Below are 17,270 nucleotides of genomic sequence, written 5' to 3'. Positions count from 1 at the left end.
TGACATCAAATTGATACCTAATAACAAAATTTGTTGCCGTATCATGATGACAACAGATGTAATGTTTTCACACAGGGATGTTACCAAGCTGGGGCTAATTTTCAAGCATTGGATAATATAATTGCACCGGCTGTAGCCATGGTACAGCAGCAAAACTCCTTGATCATTAACACACAATGTAATTGCAGAAGAGTAAAGCTTTAAATCTGAAAATTATCTAAACACCTTTGTTGAATTCTTTTGAGGGGGATGCTAATGGTCTAATCTGATTCAATGATTTATGTTAAGCAAACAAAAGTTCTTTAGCCAAACCCAGAGAATGGATTCCAAAATTTATAAAGAATTGTAAAATGAGCCTATTTGCAAATAAATAAATAAATAAAAAAGGTGTCACGATGGTGAAGTGGGTAGCACAATCACCTCACAGCAAGAAGGTCGCTGGTTCGAGCTCGGCCGGGTCAGTGGGCATTTCTGTGTGGAGTTTGTATGTTCTCCCTGTGCTGGCAAGGGTTTCCGGGTGCTCCGGTTTTCCCCCACACTCCAAAGACATGCGGTATAGGTGAAAGGGGTAAGCTAAATTGGCCATAGTGTATGTGTGTGAATGAGAGTGTATGAGTGTTTCCCAGTGTTGGGGTGTAGCTGGAAAGGCATCCGCTGTCATATTAATAAAAAGTCTCATTTCCATGAGATGCTGGGGATATGTCAACACAACAGAACATCCGATGGTAAACTTGCATTCAGAAATAGCACATAAAATCTCATTACAGTAACTGCCTTAATCCACTATGCAAAAAGTTGGACCATATGTCTGAGCTACTGCTTTCTTTTCTCTGTGGAATGTGCTGAGCTTGTGTGAATTTCAGATTCCGACAATTGATCAAATCCATCTGTTTCAGTTTTAATATCAGAAGGCCTTGTTCTGTCGAGCGACAGCAGGGAAACAGGAAGCATGAGGAATTAAATGATCTGAAGGGAACTGTAAAACTACAGCTTTATTTACATTATATGCAAATATTCAAGGCAGGATTTTAACTACAACACAAAAAAACATCAATGAATCAATGAAAAATACCCACTGGTGGAATTAGTGATACCCAAGAAAAAAAAAAATGTTAAAACCACAACAAAAAGAAGCAGAACATGTAGTCACTGAAACCACATGGTGGGTAAATAAATCATTAGTGCTGGCTCACAGTCAAAGTTGGATTGGTGTATGAAATATATACTGCAGATTGTATATATCTCAGATATAATGGCAGCTGTGGACCACTTTGATATTTTGAATAAATTAAGCATACCATTATTTTTTCAATGCAATATTACAACATTTAGAATTTTCCTCCAATAAAAATATTATCATTACCATATCCAATACAGCAAACTCCTGTATACAGACCCTGCATCATAGTGTTGGTAATGTTGTATTGTTTGAAAGTATGGCCACAGAATAATTTAGTAGCACTTCATAATAACACCATATTAATAATTAGTTAAGCATTAGGAATTAGTTAATTTATTATCTGTTAAGCATTACCTCCACATTAACAGATGTTAGTAAGCAGTTGTAGATACAAATGCTCCATTCTTGACTTCTAAGCACATATATAATGTGCTTACTGACTGTATTTTCAATGATTGTCTTTTCGGCTCAGTCCCTTTATTAATCTGGGGTTGCCACAGCGGAATGAACGGCCAACTTATCCAGCACATGTTTTAAGCAGTGGATGCCCTTTTAGCTGCAACCCATCACTGGGAAACATCCAGACTCATTCACACACATACAGAATGGTAAATTTTGAAAGAAAGGCCTTTGGACTTGTGGGGGAAACAGGATCACCTGGAGGAAACCCACGCGAACACTGGGAGAACTTGCAAACTCCACACAGAAATGCCAACTGGGGCTCAAACCAGCGACCTTCTTTCTTTGTGGCGATCGTGCTACTCACTGCACCACCTTGATGCACCAAAGATTAAAATGTAAAAGATTATTATTGTCCATAATATTTTTTTTTTCATCTAGTTCCTTACAAGGTTTTCTCACTTTAAAGGGATATGAAACCACCCTGTCTTAGGAGGGTGTTTTCACACCTGTAGTTTAAAAAAAGTAAGGGAAGTGGGTGAGTGCAGCTTTGTTTAGGTGGGAGTGTCCAGCGGCAAAAGAAGGAAGGGTTTGCATGTAAAGGGGAGTTTCATTACATGCGGCAACCAAAACACAGACGCAGTGTAGACGGACAGCAATTTATAGAGCAGCGTTTACAGATCTGAGAGCTGTGTGGAAGTGGAGGATTTCTCCCCAGCAGATTATCCTCTGTCACGTTATCTGGTTGATGACAGTGCAAGTCCACTGCCTTATCATTTTAACCTTTCAACACAAACACACCCATGCATGCAAGGGAAAATGCTCATTACGAGGCGAATATTGAAGTCTCGCAGTGGTAGTTATTGTTCCCAATTGTATTTGTTGAAATAAACAAATAACTATTAAATACAATCGTAATCGTAATTGTCTCTGTTGTAATCTTAGCATGCTACATCTGTTGTGAAAACATCAGTCTGACACCACACTTCAGAGTTCAGAGGACAACCAGTTGTACAACCATTTAAAAAGACACCAAACAAATAATTTTTGGTCCATAAAATTATAGTAATATTACTGTAAACTACTTAGTAACTTCAGTCATTTCACTAAGTAATCTTCAAAAACTGAAAGAGTATTGTTGGCGATACAATCTAACTTTGCAATCTGAATAGTATAGTGATATTACTGTAAACTTAGTAACTAGATTCATTTTGACTAAGGTACTGTTTGTCTTCAAAAACTAAAAGAGTATTGATGACGATACTAACTATCTTTGCCATCTAGAGAGGCAGGACAATCAACACAAACTAGAACATCGTCTTTTTTTAAAAGAAGATGAGTGGCAAATCTGGATTTCACCATTTCCAGATTTGAAAAGGTCTTGGGTAAAAAATGTTTTTTACAAACATATATTTGTCGCCTGTTAGCAGACCACAGTTATCCAACTGCTTGGGTCTAGACGCGAGCTGAGCTCTCATCGTAGGAAAATGAAAACAAAACTTTTGTTTTGGCACATTTAAAAATGGAACCCTAACAGTCCCTGTCTCCAAACAATTCTTCTTACACTTTTTTAATTAAGGCTGGCAACACAGGATGGCGTCTCTCTGAACACTGTAACAAGTAAAAGTCCTTGAAGCTATATCATGCATATTAATGATGTTGCATATCATTCACAATAGAGTGCGCTGATTGGTTCAAACCAAGTTTTTCTCATGTATTAAAGCTGAAACACGGCCGGTACAGACATTCAGTCTCCACACTGGAATTTACACAATGATTTCATTGCCCTGCCATAGCCTCAAAATTTATTTTCATACCATAAGAACGAATTTACTCAAAACAATGCAAAAACAACCAATTTTCACTTGTTAGCTTAATATATGTGTCCCAATAGTGTTTTTAGCAACATGGAACATATTAGATTAGATTCAACTTTACTGTCATTACACATGTACAAGTACAATGCAACAAAATGCAGCTTATTGTAGTTGCACCAAGTGGCCAGATGCTGTATCTCCTCCTTGTAGGCCGTCTCATTATTGTTGCTGATTAGACCAATCACTGTAGTGTCATCTGCATATTTGATAATGGTGTTGGATCTGTTCATAGGCCTACAGTCGATGGTAAAAGGGAGTAGAAAAAGGGGCTCAGCACACAGCCCTGTGGTACACCAGTGTTGAGTGTGATCGTAGTGGAGCAGATGTGGCCTTATCTAACATTATAAGGTCTGTTGGTCAGAAAGTCCATAACCCAGGTGCAGAAAGTCGTGTCGATATCCAGGTCTCTAAGTTTGATCATTAACTTGGAGGATATGACAGTGTTGAATGCTGAGCTGAAGTCAACAGCATTCGTGCATAAGTGTTTTTATTGTCCACATGTGTGAGTACAGAGTGCAGTGCTACGGAGACTGCATCTTCTGTGCTCCTGTTGCCATGGTAGGCAAACTGATGTGGGTCCAGTGAGGATGGCAGAGAGTCTTTCAGATGTACCAGGACCAACCGCTCGAACACTTCTCGATGATGGGTGTGAGTGCTATAGGGCGGTAGTCATTCAGGCATGTTGGGCTGGAGTGTTTAAGCACTGGCACAATAGAGGTGGTTTTAAAGCATGTTGGCATAGCTGCTAGGTTAAGCGACAGGTTAAAAATGTCTGTAAATACCCCAGCGAGCTGTTCTGCACATGCTTTGAGGACACGCCCAGGAATATCGTCTGCTCCCGCAGCCTTATGCACATTGATTCGGCTCAGTGAGGTACAGACTTCTGAGGTGGTGAGTGTGATAGGTGAGCGGTCGGTTGAGGATGTGATCCTGGTGTAGGGTTCTTTATTGTCTCTTTCAAAGTGGGCATAAAAGTCATTTAGCTCGTTCAGGAACAGTTTATATACAGTTGAAGTGAGAATTATAAGCCCCCCTTTGATTTTTTTTTTTTCTTAAATATTTCGCAAATTATATTTAACCGAGCAAAGAAATTTTCACAGTAAGTCTGATAATATTTTTTTCTTCTGGAAAAAGTCTTATTTATTTTATTTTGGCTAGAATAAAAACAGTTTTAAATTTTTTAAACACCATTTTAATGACAAAACTATTAGCCTCTTTAAGCAATTTTTTTTTTTTTTGCGATAGTCTACAGAACAAACCATCATTATACAATAACTCGCTTTATACCCTAACCTGCCTAGTTAACCCAATTAACTAGTTAAGCATTTAAATGTCACTTTAAGCTGTATAGAAGTGTCTTGAAAAAAATATCTAGTAAGAATTATTTACTTTCATCAAGGCCAAGACAAATAAATCAGTTTTTAGAGATGAGTTATTAAAACTATTGTTTAGAAATGTGTTAAAAAAATCTTGTCTCCGATAAACAGAAATTGTGGAAAAAATAAACAGGGGGGCTAATTATTTAGGGGGGGTTAATAATTCTGACTTTAACTGTATATGACTATCAACATCTCAAAAATGTGTTTTGGTGTTTCGTGACCCTTTAACTTCAAGCACAAATAGATCTGTTTTCTTGCCTGTGAAGTGGTCAATTTTTCCCACTTACAAAATCTCGCCATGTAAATAGCGAATGCACCATAGTGTAACCACAACTTGCTCTTAAAAGGAATAGGAGATGAGACTCTGATTGGTGCAATGCACATTACATAACACACGCATATAACTCATTAAGAGAACGGCAACTTTTAGACTATGCGCTGGGCATGTCAATGGTTTTTCTCGTCCTTAAAATAGCAAAAGTGCATTTAGACATGCCCTAAATGCACCTGCGCTGTGAGCTTCAGATCATGTTCTTAGATTTTAAAATAGAGCACTAAATATCTCATTTTAGTTTTCGATCTAGTCCAAACCATTCAAACTACAAGCAGGAACACATTCTTGCACACTAGAGCCTGAAATGAATAGTCAGCATCAAACATGCATTTACACTTTTACAACATCCTGAACTCAAACACACCTGCAGGGAGTGAAAAAGACAAAGTATGAGAAGCTTGTTATGCAAATGAGGTCATGTGGAAAGTGGAAATGGGGGTTACAACCACAAAACAGTTGCCTTAAATTTGGTGCAATGCCAAATGCAGAGCAGTATAGAGCGAGAGTTTAAGAGAGAAAACCTCGCGCATGAATCTCACCACTTGATGCTCAGTGGCAACAGGATGCAAATGTGGAAATGAGTCTCTTTTTACATTTTTACACTACTCTGTATATGAAGTGCGGCTTTTTTTTTTTTTTTTGCTCTTTTGCAGGAAGTGTCATTTTTTCATTCGCTGAGAGGTGCGGAGTATGTGTTCTGACAGCTGCAAACAGAAGCTCATTGTCTGTGCAAAAACACACTTCCTCTCAGTGAAGTGTGTGTAAGGCTGGAATAGCCACATGCTTCAAGCGGAAAAATGATACCTCTAAACCACATGACACACTCTGTTTGTATTTATTGACAGACTTATGCAACTGAGTATTTGTGTTTGGAAAGATGGCATAAATAATAATCGTGTGATTATATTCATGTGCTGCTGAGCAGAGGGATGATATTTAGAATAGATGCGCCTTGGGCAACATGCCGTCACGATGCTTCCCGTTTCTTTCTGTTCTCTGTTGAAATGTCTCTCATCTACTGTATGCCATAAAGTTAATTGTATAAAAAGTATAAATTGTAAAAATAAAAAAAAATTCTTAATTACCTAAAAGCAGGACATAAATAATCTATGGAAATTTTATGGGTTTTTAGATTCATAATTAAATTGCAACTTCAGAAACATTTTGTTTGCACTTACTTTAATTGACCTTTTATTATAGTTGTACTTGATACCTTTGAAGCAATGAGCCATTAAATGCTGTATTGCTTGTATTGTTTATAATAAAGGTATTTTGTAATATAAGACTTAATCATAAACAATGTAGATATTATATTAAAAAAAATCCACAATTTTTGTTGAACAATGAAGCAAACATTTGCAGCACATTTTTATTTGACAATTTCATATATATATTATTGCTCAGCTTAAGAATCAGGTGTTAGCCAGCAGATAAAATAGCCAGCAGAAAAAGTGGTGCCACACCTTGTCAAAGGTCTTTGTAGAACCAGTAAGTAATAGTGATTTACTATATTTTTAATCTGATTTTAGTATTTTTTTTTAAGTATTAGTATTAGTTTACTTTAGCATTAGTTTATTTTAGCATTACTTGTACTATAATAGTATTGATTTAATATTATTTTTCTGCTGCTCTCAGATGATTTGCAGCACATCTTTATTAGTTTTATTTTAGCATTAATTATTAGTTTTAGTTTAGCATCTTCTGCTCTGTGAAGATTCAGAGTGCTTATTTTATCCTCACTTACATGGTGGCTCAGTGGTTAGCACCAGTGGCGGATTTAGGCATGGGCAATGTGTGCGATTGCCCTGAGGTACTTTTCCCGAAAACCATCGTTAGCCAACTAAGGTCGCGAGTTCTGTCGTTGGTTGATTTGGTGTTTTCCAAATCCATCGTTCCAATTAACATTCGCAAGTCCGTCGCAAACTTGTAAACCATTTCTCTTACATGTAATTTGCTTTTAATTTTATTTACTGTTCAGTTTGAGTGATCTTCATATTGACAATTGCATCCTCTTTGTAGGGCACTTTGGAATCATTTTTGGCATTTTGAACGCAGCCGTGGCTCATTAAAGAGCCCATATTATACATGAAATAGGGTCATATCTTGGTTGTAAGAGTCTCCAACAACAGTCTAATATGCATGCAAGGTCAAAAAACACTTTCATGGTCTTATAATCTGCATTTATTTTTACCTAAGTATCCCAGCGACTCCTGTATGAATCGTCCAGTGATTCATTTGTTCCCAAACCCCTCCTTAGCGCGGAGCTAATCTGCGCTGATTGGACCGATGACAGTCTGTCGCGATTGGTCGACTGCCTTCAGTCAGAGAGGGAAATGGCCAATAGCTAATCAGCAATTTAAAAAGTAATCACAGTTCATACACGCTCGATAGTGTAGGCGTGGATTTTAGCTGCCACACTATGGCGAGTGGATAGTGCCACGGATAACCGAACGAAGGAGACAGTCGTGTACTCGCCATACCACACACACACAAAAACACACACACACCTCCGGATGACAACGCTCCCGCTTCCGCCCGCACGCGCCAGGTTTTAGCCTGAGAACCCGCTCCGTTTTCTGCCCGCCGCGCCCGGTCCCGCTAGAGCGGAGAACACAACCAAAAATCACCCAGTATACAGTCCAGACAGCCAAGCTGTCTGTATAAACACATACACACAGCACAAAGCTCGTTCGTTCGTTCTCTCTCTCTCGCTCTCTCTCTCTCGCTCTCTCTCATACGCTCTCTCATACCAAGCAGACTCTCTCTTTCTAATTCACATAGCAATATCCGTGATATTGCTAGACAGCCCGCTCCCGTCCCAAATTAAACCCGTTACCGACCGCTCCCGCGATTTATTCGGAAATTTATTCCCACGGCTGTCCCCGCGCCAGATTTCTGCGGCGCGGGAATAAATTTCCGAATAAATCGCGGGAGCAGAACTCTAGCACGGAGCTCCATAAACAAACAGCACGCGTCGCGTTTTTAACGTGACTTTGCACGCGATAAGATAAAATATCCAGTTAACCTGATACAGTACACGCGGTTACAAGTAACAAATCACAACTAAATACATTTGCAAGCTAGAGTCAACGAGGCAACAACTTTAACCGCACGTACTTACACTTGAGAAATGGAAGAAACCCATCCTGACGTCCATCAGTTACTCTTTACTGATCCTTCCTTTAACAAACTCAGATGAAGTATTCTTTGTAGCATGTAGCTTCCAGAAGTTTCCAACTGCTTGGTTATAATGCTGAGGTTTCATCTTTGGGTAGAGACTCAATATATCCATCTGCAGTGTGACTTCAATCAACCGGCATGTTTGTGTGTGTGTGTGTGTGTGTGTGTTTGTGGGTGTGTTTGTGTGTCTGGGTTTCTGCGTCAGAGGGCGGGGCCTCAGGTTTGAAATCTCCCGGGTTTGCGCGTGCACGTGAATAACTTGGTTTCGTTCGTACGTCATGGCGAAACACCTAATGAATCGTGATCAAGGCGACTCGTTTGAAGCACTATGAGTCGACTCTTTTATAGATGAATCAACAGTTTTAAACACTGTATTCTTACAGATTTAAGCCTTAGCTGGATACTTCACTTCACTTAGAGCTGTGTTACACACTACATGGAGGGGAATTTTCAAAAACCCATAATATGGGCTCTTTAAGAAAGTTACAGGTGACCTATGGAAAGCGGAATCTGTCTCCAGAGCTTGTGAAAACAAAAATATATAGCATATATTAATGGTTTTAATTTATATTAGCCTTGGCTATTTTTTAAGAAATGTACAGTTGCAATCAAAATCATTAAACTCCCTTATATATATTTTTTTTCTTTTCTAAATATTTAAAAAATGATGTTTAACAGAGCACAAGAAACTTTCACAGTATGTCTGATAATATATATATATATATATATATATATATATATATATATATATATATATATATATATATATATATATATATATATATATACAGTTGAAGTCAGAATTATTAGCCCCCTGTATTATTAGCACCCCTGTTTATTTTTTTCCCCAATTTCTGTTTAATGGAGGGAAGATTGTTTCAGCACATTTCTAAGCATAATAGTTTTAAAAACCTATTTCTAATAACAGATTTATTTTGTCTTTGTCATGATGACAGTAAATAATATTTTACTTGAAATTTTTCAAGACACTTCTATACAGCTTAAAGTGACATTTAAAGGCTTAACTAGGGTAATAACGTGCACTAGGCAGGTTGGGGTAATTAGTCAAATTATTGTATGATGATGGTTTGTTTTGTAGACTATCCAAAAAAGAATTAGCTTAAAGGGGCTAATAATTGTGTCCCAAAAATGTTTTTAAAAAAATTAATAACTACTTTTATTCTAGCCGAAATAAAACAAATAAGACTTTCTCCAGAATAAAAAATATTATCAGACATACTGTAAAAATGTCATTGCTCTGTTAAACATCATTTGGGAAATATTTAAAAAAGAAAATCAAAATCAAAAGGGGGCTAATAATTCTGACTTCAACTGTATATATATATATATATATATATATTTTTTTTTTTTCTTCTGGAGAAAGTTTTATTTGTTTTATTTTGGTTTTATTTATTTTGTTTTTAACTTTTTAAAAACCATTTTACGGTCAAAATTATTAGCCCCTTTAAGCTATATTTTTTTTTTTGATAGTCAGAACAGAACAAACCATCATTACACAATAACTTGCCTAATTACCCTACGCTGCCTAGTTAACCTAATTAACCTAGTTAAGCCTTTAAATGTCACTTTAAGCTGTACAGAAGTGTCTTGAAAAATATCTAGTCAAATATTATTTACTGTCAAGATGGCAAAGATAAAATAAACCAATTATTCGAAATGAGTTATTAAATGTCTTATGTTTAGAAATGTGTTGGAAAAAAAAAATCTTATCTCTGTTCAACAGAAAATGGGGGGGGGAAATAAACAAAGGGCCTAATAATTTAGTGGGGTTAATAAATCTGACTTCAACTGTACATGTACCGCATTGGGCCTGCTAGAACATTTCTGCAGTGGTTTAAATGCGTCAAAGCTGTAAAAGTTGACATAAAAAAAAAAAAAAAAACAATAGACTACTTAAAAATTATACATACATATAACTTTTACGTAGTCTCTTGTTTTGTATTAATTTTATTATTATGTAGTAAAATGTTTTTTTTTTAATTTCTTGATAAAGATTCTAGTATAAATTAAAACCATAAATGTGATGATTTATATGAGATTAGCATACCTTAGCTTTTTTGTAAGTGGTTTTTAGTTTTAGAATAGAATATGGAATATTCTCAATAATATTTGTAAAGAAAACATAGGCCCTGTATGTGCCATTTACAAATATTTCAATTAAAATCTGTGTGTGCGTGTGTGTGTGTGTGTGTTTGTGTGTGTGTGTAAAACAATTTGCACAAAAACGTTCTGGGGATATTCTCTTTAAAGTTATTACTCCACTACCTTTAGAACATCATTAAGGAGGTTTTATGTTATAACAAATGTGGTTCAAACGATGGATCTGCAACAGAAACTACGGTTTAGGGAAATACTCATTACTATATTGCTCTTTTCCCAAATTATGTATGCATCGCACAATGATTGTTTAACCACGAGTTATGTGTTTTTTTGGGGAAACACACCCCAGGGCAGCATCTTGCTGGGGGAGGCACGGGTTGTCGGTGTAAAAAAATAAATAAATAAAATATGTGGCCCAGTAAAAATTAACAGTGCCCCAGTAAATTTGACAAACAATTTACTGTATGCAAGTGTATTAATTTAGAGTGGTAATCCCAAAATAATTATGTTTGGGGCCATTCACATTTGACATTTTTGGACATGCAAGTTTGTTATTGTCTATGTGCAGCTGAAACAACAGTTTTGGCAAAAAAAAAAAAAACATTCCCGTGCACCTTACACACACACTCCCGGTGTGAATCCCGGTTGCAAGTCAACAAAACTAAAGTTCATAAAATATGATGTTATTAAGTCGGGTCTAAGACAACAGATAATTCTAGAAAACTGTCACAATTAATATTCATGCCAATGACTTCTTAAATGATCTAAACGTACCACTCCAGTTGTGTCTTTAAATTGTTTTCCAATTACATTTAGGATTGATAGCTTGTATATTGGGTGGTTCGCCTAAGGTGCCATTTAAACTAGAAACGCAACTGGTTAGCACTGTCACCTCACAGCAAGTAGGTCGCTGGCTCGAGTCACGACTGGGTCACTAGGCATTTCTGTGAGGAATTTGCATGTTCTCTCCGTGTTGGCATGAGTTACCTCAGGGTGCTCCAGTTTCCCCCACAGTCCAAAGACATGCTCTATAAGTGAATAGGGTGAACTAAATTGGCTGTGGTTTATGAGTGTGAATGTGTGTGTGATTGGGGTTTTTCCAGTGATGGGTTGCAGCTAGAAGGGCATCCACTGTGTAAAACATATGCTGGAATAGTTGGCGGTTCTTTCCAGTGTGGTAACCCCTGATAAATAAAGGACTAAGCCATTTCTACAAGCCCTATTACTACAACATAACATTGTTTTATTTTATTTTATTTTATTTTATTTTAGAAAAGTTTTAGTTAAGGGTTTTGGTTTTAGTTAACTATAATGGCCATGATTCAGCGGCTAAAAATATATATTTCCAGTTATATATCGACTGCTTCTGAACTAAATTAGCATGAGCAAAAATCTCCTTTTGACAATTCACCTCAGGAAATTAATGGAGTTTCATCACCCATGTCTGCTCCCGTGTAGAAAAACATCTGCATGGCGAGGCCTCTAACAGTCAATCCCTTTGGAGAAGCAGCGGAAACAAGCACACCGCAGAGTTCATCATGTAGTTCAGCAGTAACGAACGGGGTGTTGACCTTTCTTAACCGAAAACAGCTAATAAGATGCCTGTTTCACAGCAGTGCATGTGCTAAATCTGTGCACTTGAAGAAAAAAAAACTATTATGCTGTACATATGTGAGAATGTAACCTTTGATACATACCATCTGCTTGAAAAAAGAGCTGAAAACAGATGGAAATCTATAATTATTCACAGAGAAAAGCCTTTAATATTTTATAAGAATGTTTTTGAATATACAAAATAATTTGAATTAAACAGGTATATTAATATTTAGGATAAAAAAAATATATGTATTTTAATTTTAAATGGATTTAAATGCAGGATTATTAACAAGAATGGTCAGACTAGCAATGGTCAACAGGGTCAAAACAGGTACAGGTGCAGGGAAATCCTGAGTCGTGATTATAAACAGGCGGATGGTCTAAACGCAGGCAGCAGACAGGAATAAACAGTAAAACAAACTAAACAAAGCTTTCACAAATATTTAACTCAAACTAGCCCTCTAAAAATGAGCTGACTTCATTGTTGGTTTTTAGGTGAAGTGTAGAGTATCTGAGTGAAAAGTGTCTGATATATGTTCTGTTTTCTGGGCACATCGTTCATGTGAAGCTTCTTCTCTGTTGTCTGCAGCAATGAAAGACTTTAAGGTGACAGTGAGGCGATCGGAGGCTTCTGAGAGATGCAGTCTGAAGGGAGTAGTACTTTTACGGACTGATACTGATAGCCTTCTTCTCAAAGACCCGAAGACAGGAGAGGTCCTGTACTCCTGGCCCTACCGTTTCCTCCGCAGGTTCGGACGAGACAAGGTATGCCTTTGAAAATACTTTGTAGTCAATCATTTAATGTTAGTTAGACGACAAGATGTGTCAATGTGTGATTCTTAAATAACTAGTTTACCCCAAATGATTATTTAAATTAAATTTTAATCCGATTAAGGCAATACTCTGATTAAGAGTATGTAAACAATAATTTTTGTATAAGTTAATCTGATTAAGGTCATAATCGAACAAAACAGAAATTGGATTAAGACATGAAGTATGCCAATTTTAGTCGCATTATTGAAGTGCAGAACAGATATGTACACACAGCAATCAAACTATTACCGTCATGTGTGCTGTATCAAGTCAAATTAAATAGTTGGTCCCACTTTATATTAAGTGGCCTTAACTAATATGCACTTACATAGGAACTAATAGTTTGTTACAATGTACTTATTGTGTAAATACATGTATTTACTGTGTACTTATGCTTACAATACAATACACTATTGACCATCCCTTACACCTTAACCTACCCTTAAACCTACCCATGCCACCAAACCTGTCCATAACCCAACCTCTATTCCAACCCAAAATCACCACAAGTGTTCTCAAATACATTATAAACACAGTAAGTAAATTGTATTTATTTATTTTTTTGATGTAAGTACATAGAAGTTAGGGACACTTAATATAAAGTGGGACCAAATAGTTTAATCTACTAAAACAACACTCTTCCACCAGTCCTTAATTCATACTCGAATACAATACCTTATTTTGTCATGGGGGCAAAAAGGAAATGTTCCTGAATAAAAGTGAAACAGTTAAATGCAGTTAGTGCAGTTAAAGCTGAAAAATTAAAAATGAAACACCCATAATTACATGAAACTCTTGAGGATACAGGGAGAGCGTGGTAATGCAATGACGTTAATTGATCTATGTGCTAAATCATGTAAAACGAGATCATGAAAGGAACATTCAAAAAGTAACGATGTAAACACCTTAATTATATTATTGTCCTAATCAGATTAAGGCAAATAATTTGATTACTGATGTAGAGGAAATCTAAGAGCGCCCTCATCATTCAAAGACATTCAAAGTCTAGAAAAGGAGCCAAAAACATTGTCAAACCAGTCCATGTGACTTTAGTGCTTCAGGTGTAATCATACAGTTTAGCTGAAAGTGTATTTTTGAAATAAGGCAAATGTAGAAGGAGAAAAATAAATTAAATGTGGAATATAGCTGCAATTTAAGGCTTTTATTCCTGACCCTGTTTTTATATAAAGTAAATGTTAAGTAAAGTCGATTCCATCAACTCTTACAGTATGAGTTGGGAGTCAAAGTCGACTTTGACAAACTTAGAATGGAAGACTAATGCTGTGCTCAGACCAGACGTGGAAGAAGGGTCAAGCGCAAGGGATTTACATGTTAAGTCAATGCAAAGATCGACATAGACATCCTGCGGAGTGAATGATGCAATTCGTGCAATTGATCGCTCGCAAATCGCTCGAGTTGGAATATCTGAACTTCAACGAACATCCGCGCTGCGTTAACCAATCAGGAGCTTTCGCTTGTAGGGGCGTGCTTATGACATAACGCCTGTTGTTATTGTCCTGGAGGGAAATCCTCCTGCCGACACAACAGCTGATCAAACTGGGTTCGGCTCAGTCGCAAGCACTGCTGAAAGCCTCGATCATCCAAGTTAAGTTTCTGGGGGAGTTTATGAACTCACAGACCTGGGTGCACCTCTGAAAGGATCTAGTGGACTCAAAGACTGCTCCAAACAAATAACGCTGTATTTCAGCCATAATAAAGAACATAAACACAGTTATTCCCTCAATTAAATCCATGTTAGCCATTTAGCAACGAAGCTAGAGTCATCGGGCAGACAAAAGCCCTTCACATGAGACAAATCCATGTCAATTGTGAAGTGAATTTGATGCGCGATTGAAATGGATTTAACACCCAAATAAAATAAGTAAACTCAAAACGTTCACATGCAAATAGCGTGATTTAACCGTGCAGGATGCGTCTGGTGTGAACACAGCATAAGGGTGTACTCAGACTAGGAACTGTGCCGGTGCACATTTCATCCCATTTCCCGGTTCGTTTGACAAGTTTGAGTGCTCTAAATTGTGCCCGGGCAGAGTTCAGTTGGCCAGCTCTTGCCGTTTGGAAGAGGTGGTCTAGATTGTGGTTGGCTTGGGGTCAGACGTAGTATGTTTGTAGTGTGATTGCAAAGCGCACCTGAATAGGAAAAACTGAAGACACGACTTCATTTTTAAGGGACTGTTTCCAGTGGATTTATTATTCATTCTTACATTTTAATTCCCACGAATTGTTATGGTTTATTAAAGATGCGAACACCTTGCTGTACCTCAGGTGCCACCATCAGTAAACCTCATAATACGTGCAGCACAATGACTTTCATGAACATTTCTGAGCATCAAAAGTGGTGGATATGTTCAGCAAAAGATTTGACTGTGTATCACTGCATTCCAAACGACTTAAAATAATACAAAACAATATAACTACAGCAATCTCCATTGTACTTAGCGCGTCTCTTTCTAACTGAACAGTCTTATCATCGATGATGTAAGTGTGCTCGGGCTTGGAGGGTAAAAAAAAACGTGTGAGTGCAGGCCGAGTGGGAAGGAGAAGGGGGAACAATCGCACCTAGGAATGGTTCAATGTAGTACACCCTAAGTTGGAACACACTCTTTTAAAAACATAACATCTTTCTGGTGAAAATGATCTTAAGCTAATGCTACTAATTCTGCAACTAATTACATCTGTAATTTTTCATAAAACAGGCAACATTCTCCTTTGAGGCCGGGCGAAGATGCGACTCCGGGGAAGGCAGCTTTGAGTTTGACACAAAGCAAGGCAACGCCATCTTCCAATCCGTAGAAGCTGCTATCAATCTACACAGAGTCAACATACCAGCAAAGCAGATGTCAAATTCAGATCGAGATCTCATGCCCTCTCCACCTCGAATGAGAGCCCCGGTGGAGAACATAGGTATCTATAGTATGGTGAGTGACACATCGATCAGAGATGGGGCCAAACCTCCACAAAACCCTCAACTCTCCAGACTGGACGCCCCAACAGAGAAGCTTCTCACCGGAGTCAAGAGTCTAAACTTGGACACCAGGCCACCGCCGCGAAAGAGTCAAGTCAAGAACTTCCGCAGCTGTCCCTTGGCCAACACCGAGGACGAGATGTATTCCCGGGCAATGGCCCCAGATCCGGAAAGAGGAAGTCCAAAGGAGAAGAGAGAACTGAAGGATAGACGTTCCACGTGCTCCAACCCAGAGGAATCGGACTATTCGCTGCCCTTCGATACCATTGCCAAGAATGTAATGGTAGATATTTTTGCCACAACAAACTTTCCACCAAACGCAGGGGAATCCAATTGTGAAAATAACAAGAAAGGCACTGCAGAGAACACTGAACCACTTTACGACATCATAGATGAGTCTGCTATTAGAAGCCGTTTCGCAAATAAACAAACGCATTCATACAAAAGAGTTGAGCACATCTATGATGAACCGGAGGGTTGTGGTGTTGCCCCAAATGCACCTCCATCACTCTATGATGAACCAGAGGAGGTTAAAGGTCATGCTTGGAAGATGCTGGGCACAGTAATGGATCCGAGTGGCCATGAGTACCCGTATAATGCTTCTGTTGATGACTACGCTGTTCCTAAACCTCCACGGAGGGCCTTGCTGGCAAAACAAATGGAGGGTGAGGAAGAGGACTGCTCACCATATGATAACATCATGGTAAAAGTAATGCAAAAGAATAACTAAAGACTGCTTCAGAATCTTTTATAAGAAAACCATAGTGATTTGGAATGCTGTGAGGACAATGAAGTGAAGTACAAGTGTGCAAATGAATGAGTATATTTAAACAATTAACATGCAGATAGTGCTTTACTCTTCTCCAAAAAGCTGTGATCTGCAACACCTATCATTTATGGAGAAAAGATTCATTGCAACATTGTCTATGTTGCAGATTCACTAAATACTTTTTGCCTGCTGTGTTGTAAGATAAAAAGCCTACATCTTATGCACAGCAAACTAGTTTAAACAATGTGATAAAATTAAATTAACAGTGCATTATATTAAATGTGTGAATACTTATTTGTTAAAATATCATGTGTGAAATAACCAGCCATTTATTTGAACAAACACAAACCTTTTTTTTTTTTTAAATAACACACTTTGTTTTATTTATTCAGATTTTACAGTTTTTCTCAATTGCTTTGGCTCATTTATTAAAACAGACTTAACATTCTCTAAATTGTGGGTGCAAATCTCAAAACTGTTTGATGGAATTTCAGAACTTTGCAAAATGTAGTTACTCCCCCAAAACATTTAATCCATGCTTCAAAACCTTGCTAACTTGTAACTAATTTGGCCAATGCCACCAAAACACAAAGTCTATTTGTTATTGTGTGAGACTCGCTCGTCAAAAGGATTCTT

The 17,270-nt window shown here is 37.5% G+C and overlaps 1 protein-coding gene across 1 annotated transcript in view; it reads left to right on the top strand.

Moving 5' to 3' along the window:
- dok2 (docking protein 2) overlaps nucleotides 1-16,909 on the top strand; it is a 46,086-nt gene extending 29,177 nt beyond the window's left edge. Inside the window, exons 5-6 of the mRNA XM_001341478.9 lie at nucleotides 12,656-12,831; nucleotides 15,597-16,909. Coding sequence (XP_001341514.8) covers nucleotides 12,656-12,831; nucleotides 15,597-16,595 — 1,175 coding nt within the window. The 3' untranslated portion in view covers nucleotides 16,596-16,909. The remainder of the gene's footprint in view (nucleotides 1-12,655; nucleotides 12,832-15,596) is intronic.
- Nucleotides 16,910-17,270: the final 361 nt, after the last annotated feature.

This window comes from Danio rerio, chromosome 8 (genome assembly GCF_049306965.1).
Source record: "Danio rerio strain Tuebingen ecotype United States chromosome 8, GRCz12tu, whole genome shotgun sequence".
Taxonomy (NCBI): domain Eukaryota; kingdom Metazoa; phylum Chordata; class Actinopteri; order Cypriniformes; family Danionidae; genus Danio; species Danio rerio.
The sequence above is the reverse complement of the archived record's forward strand: the minus strand, read 5'-3'. Positions and strand labels throughout refer to the sequence as shown.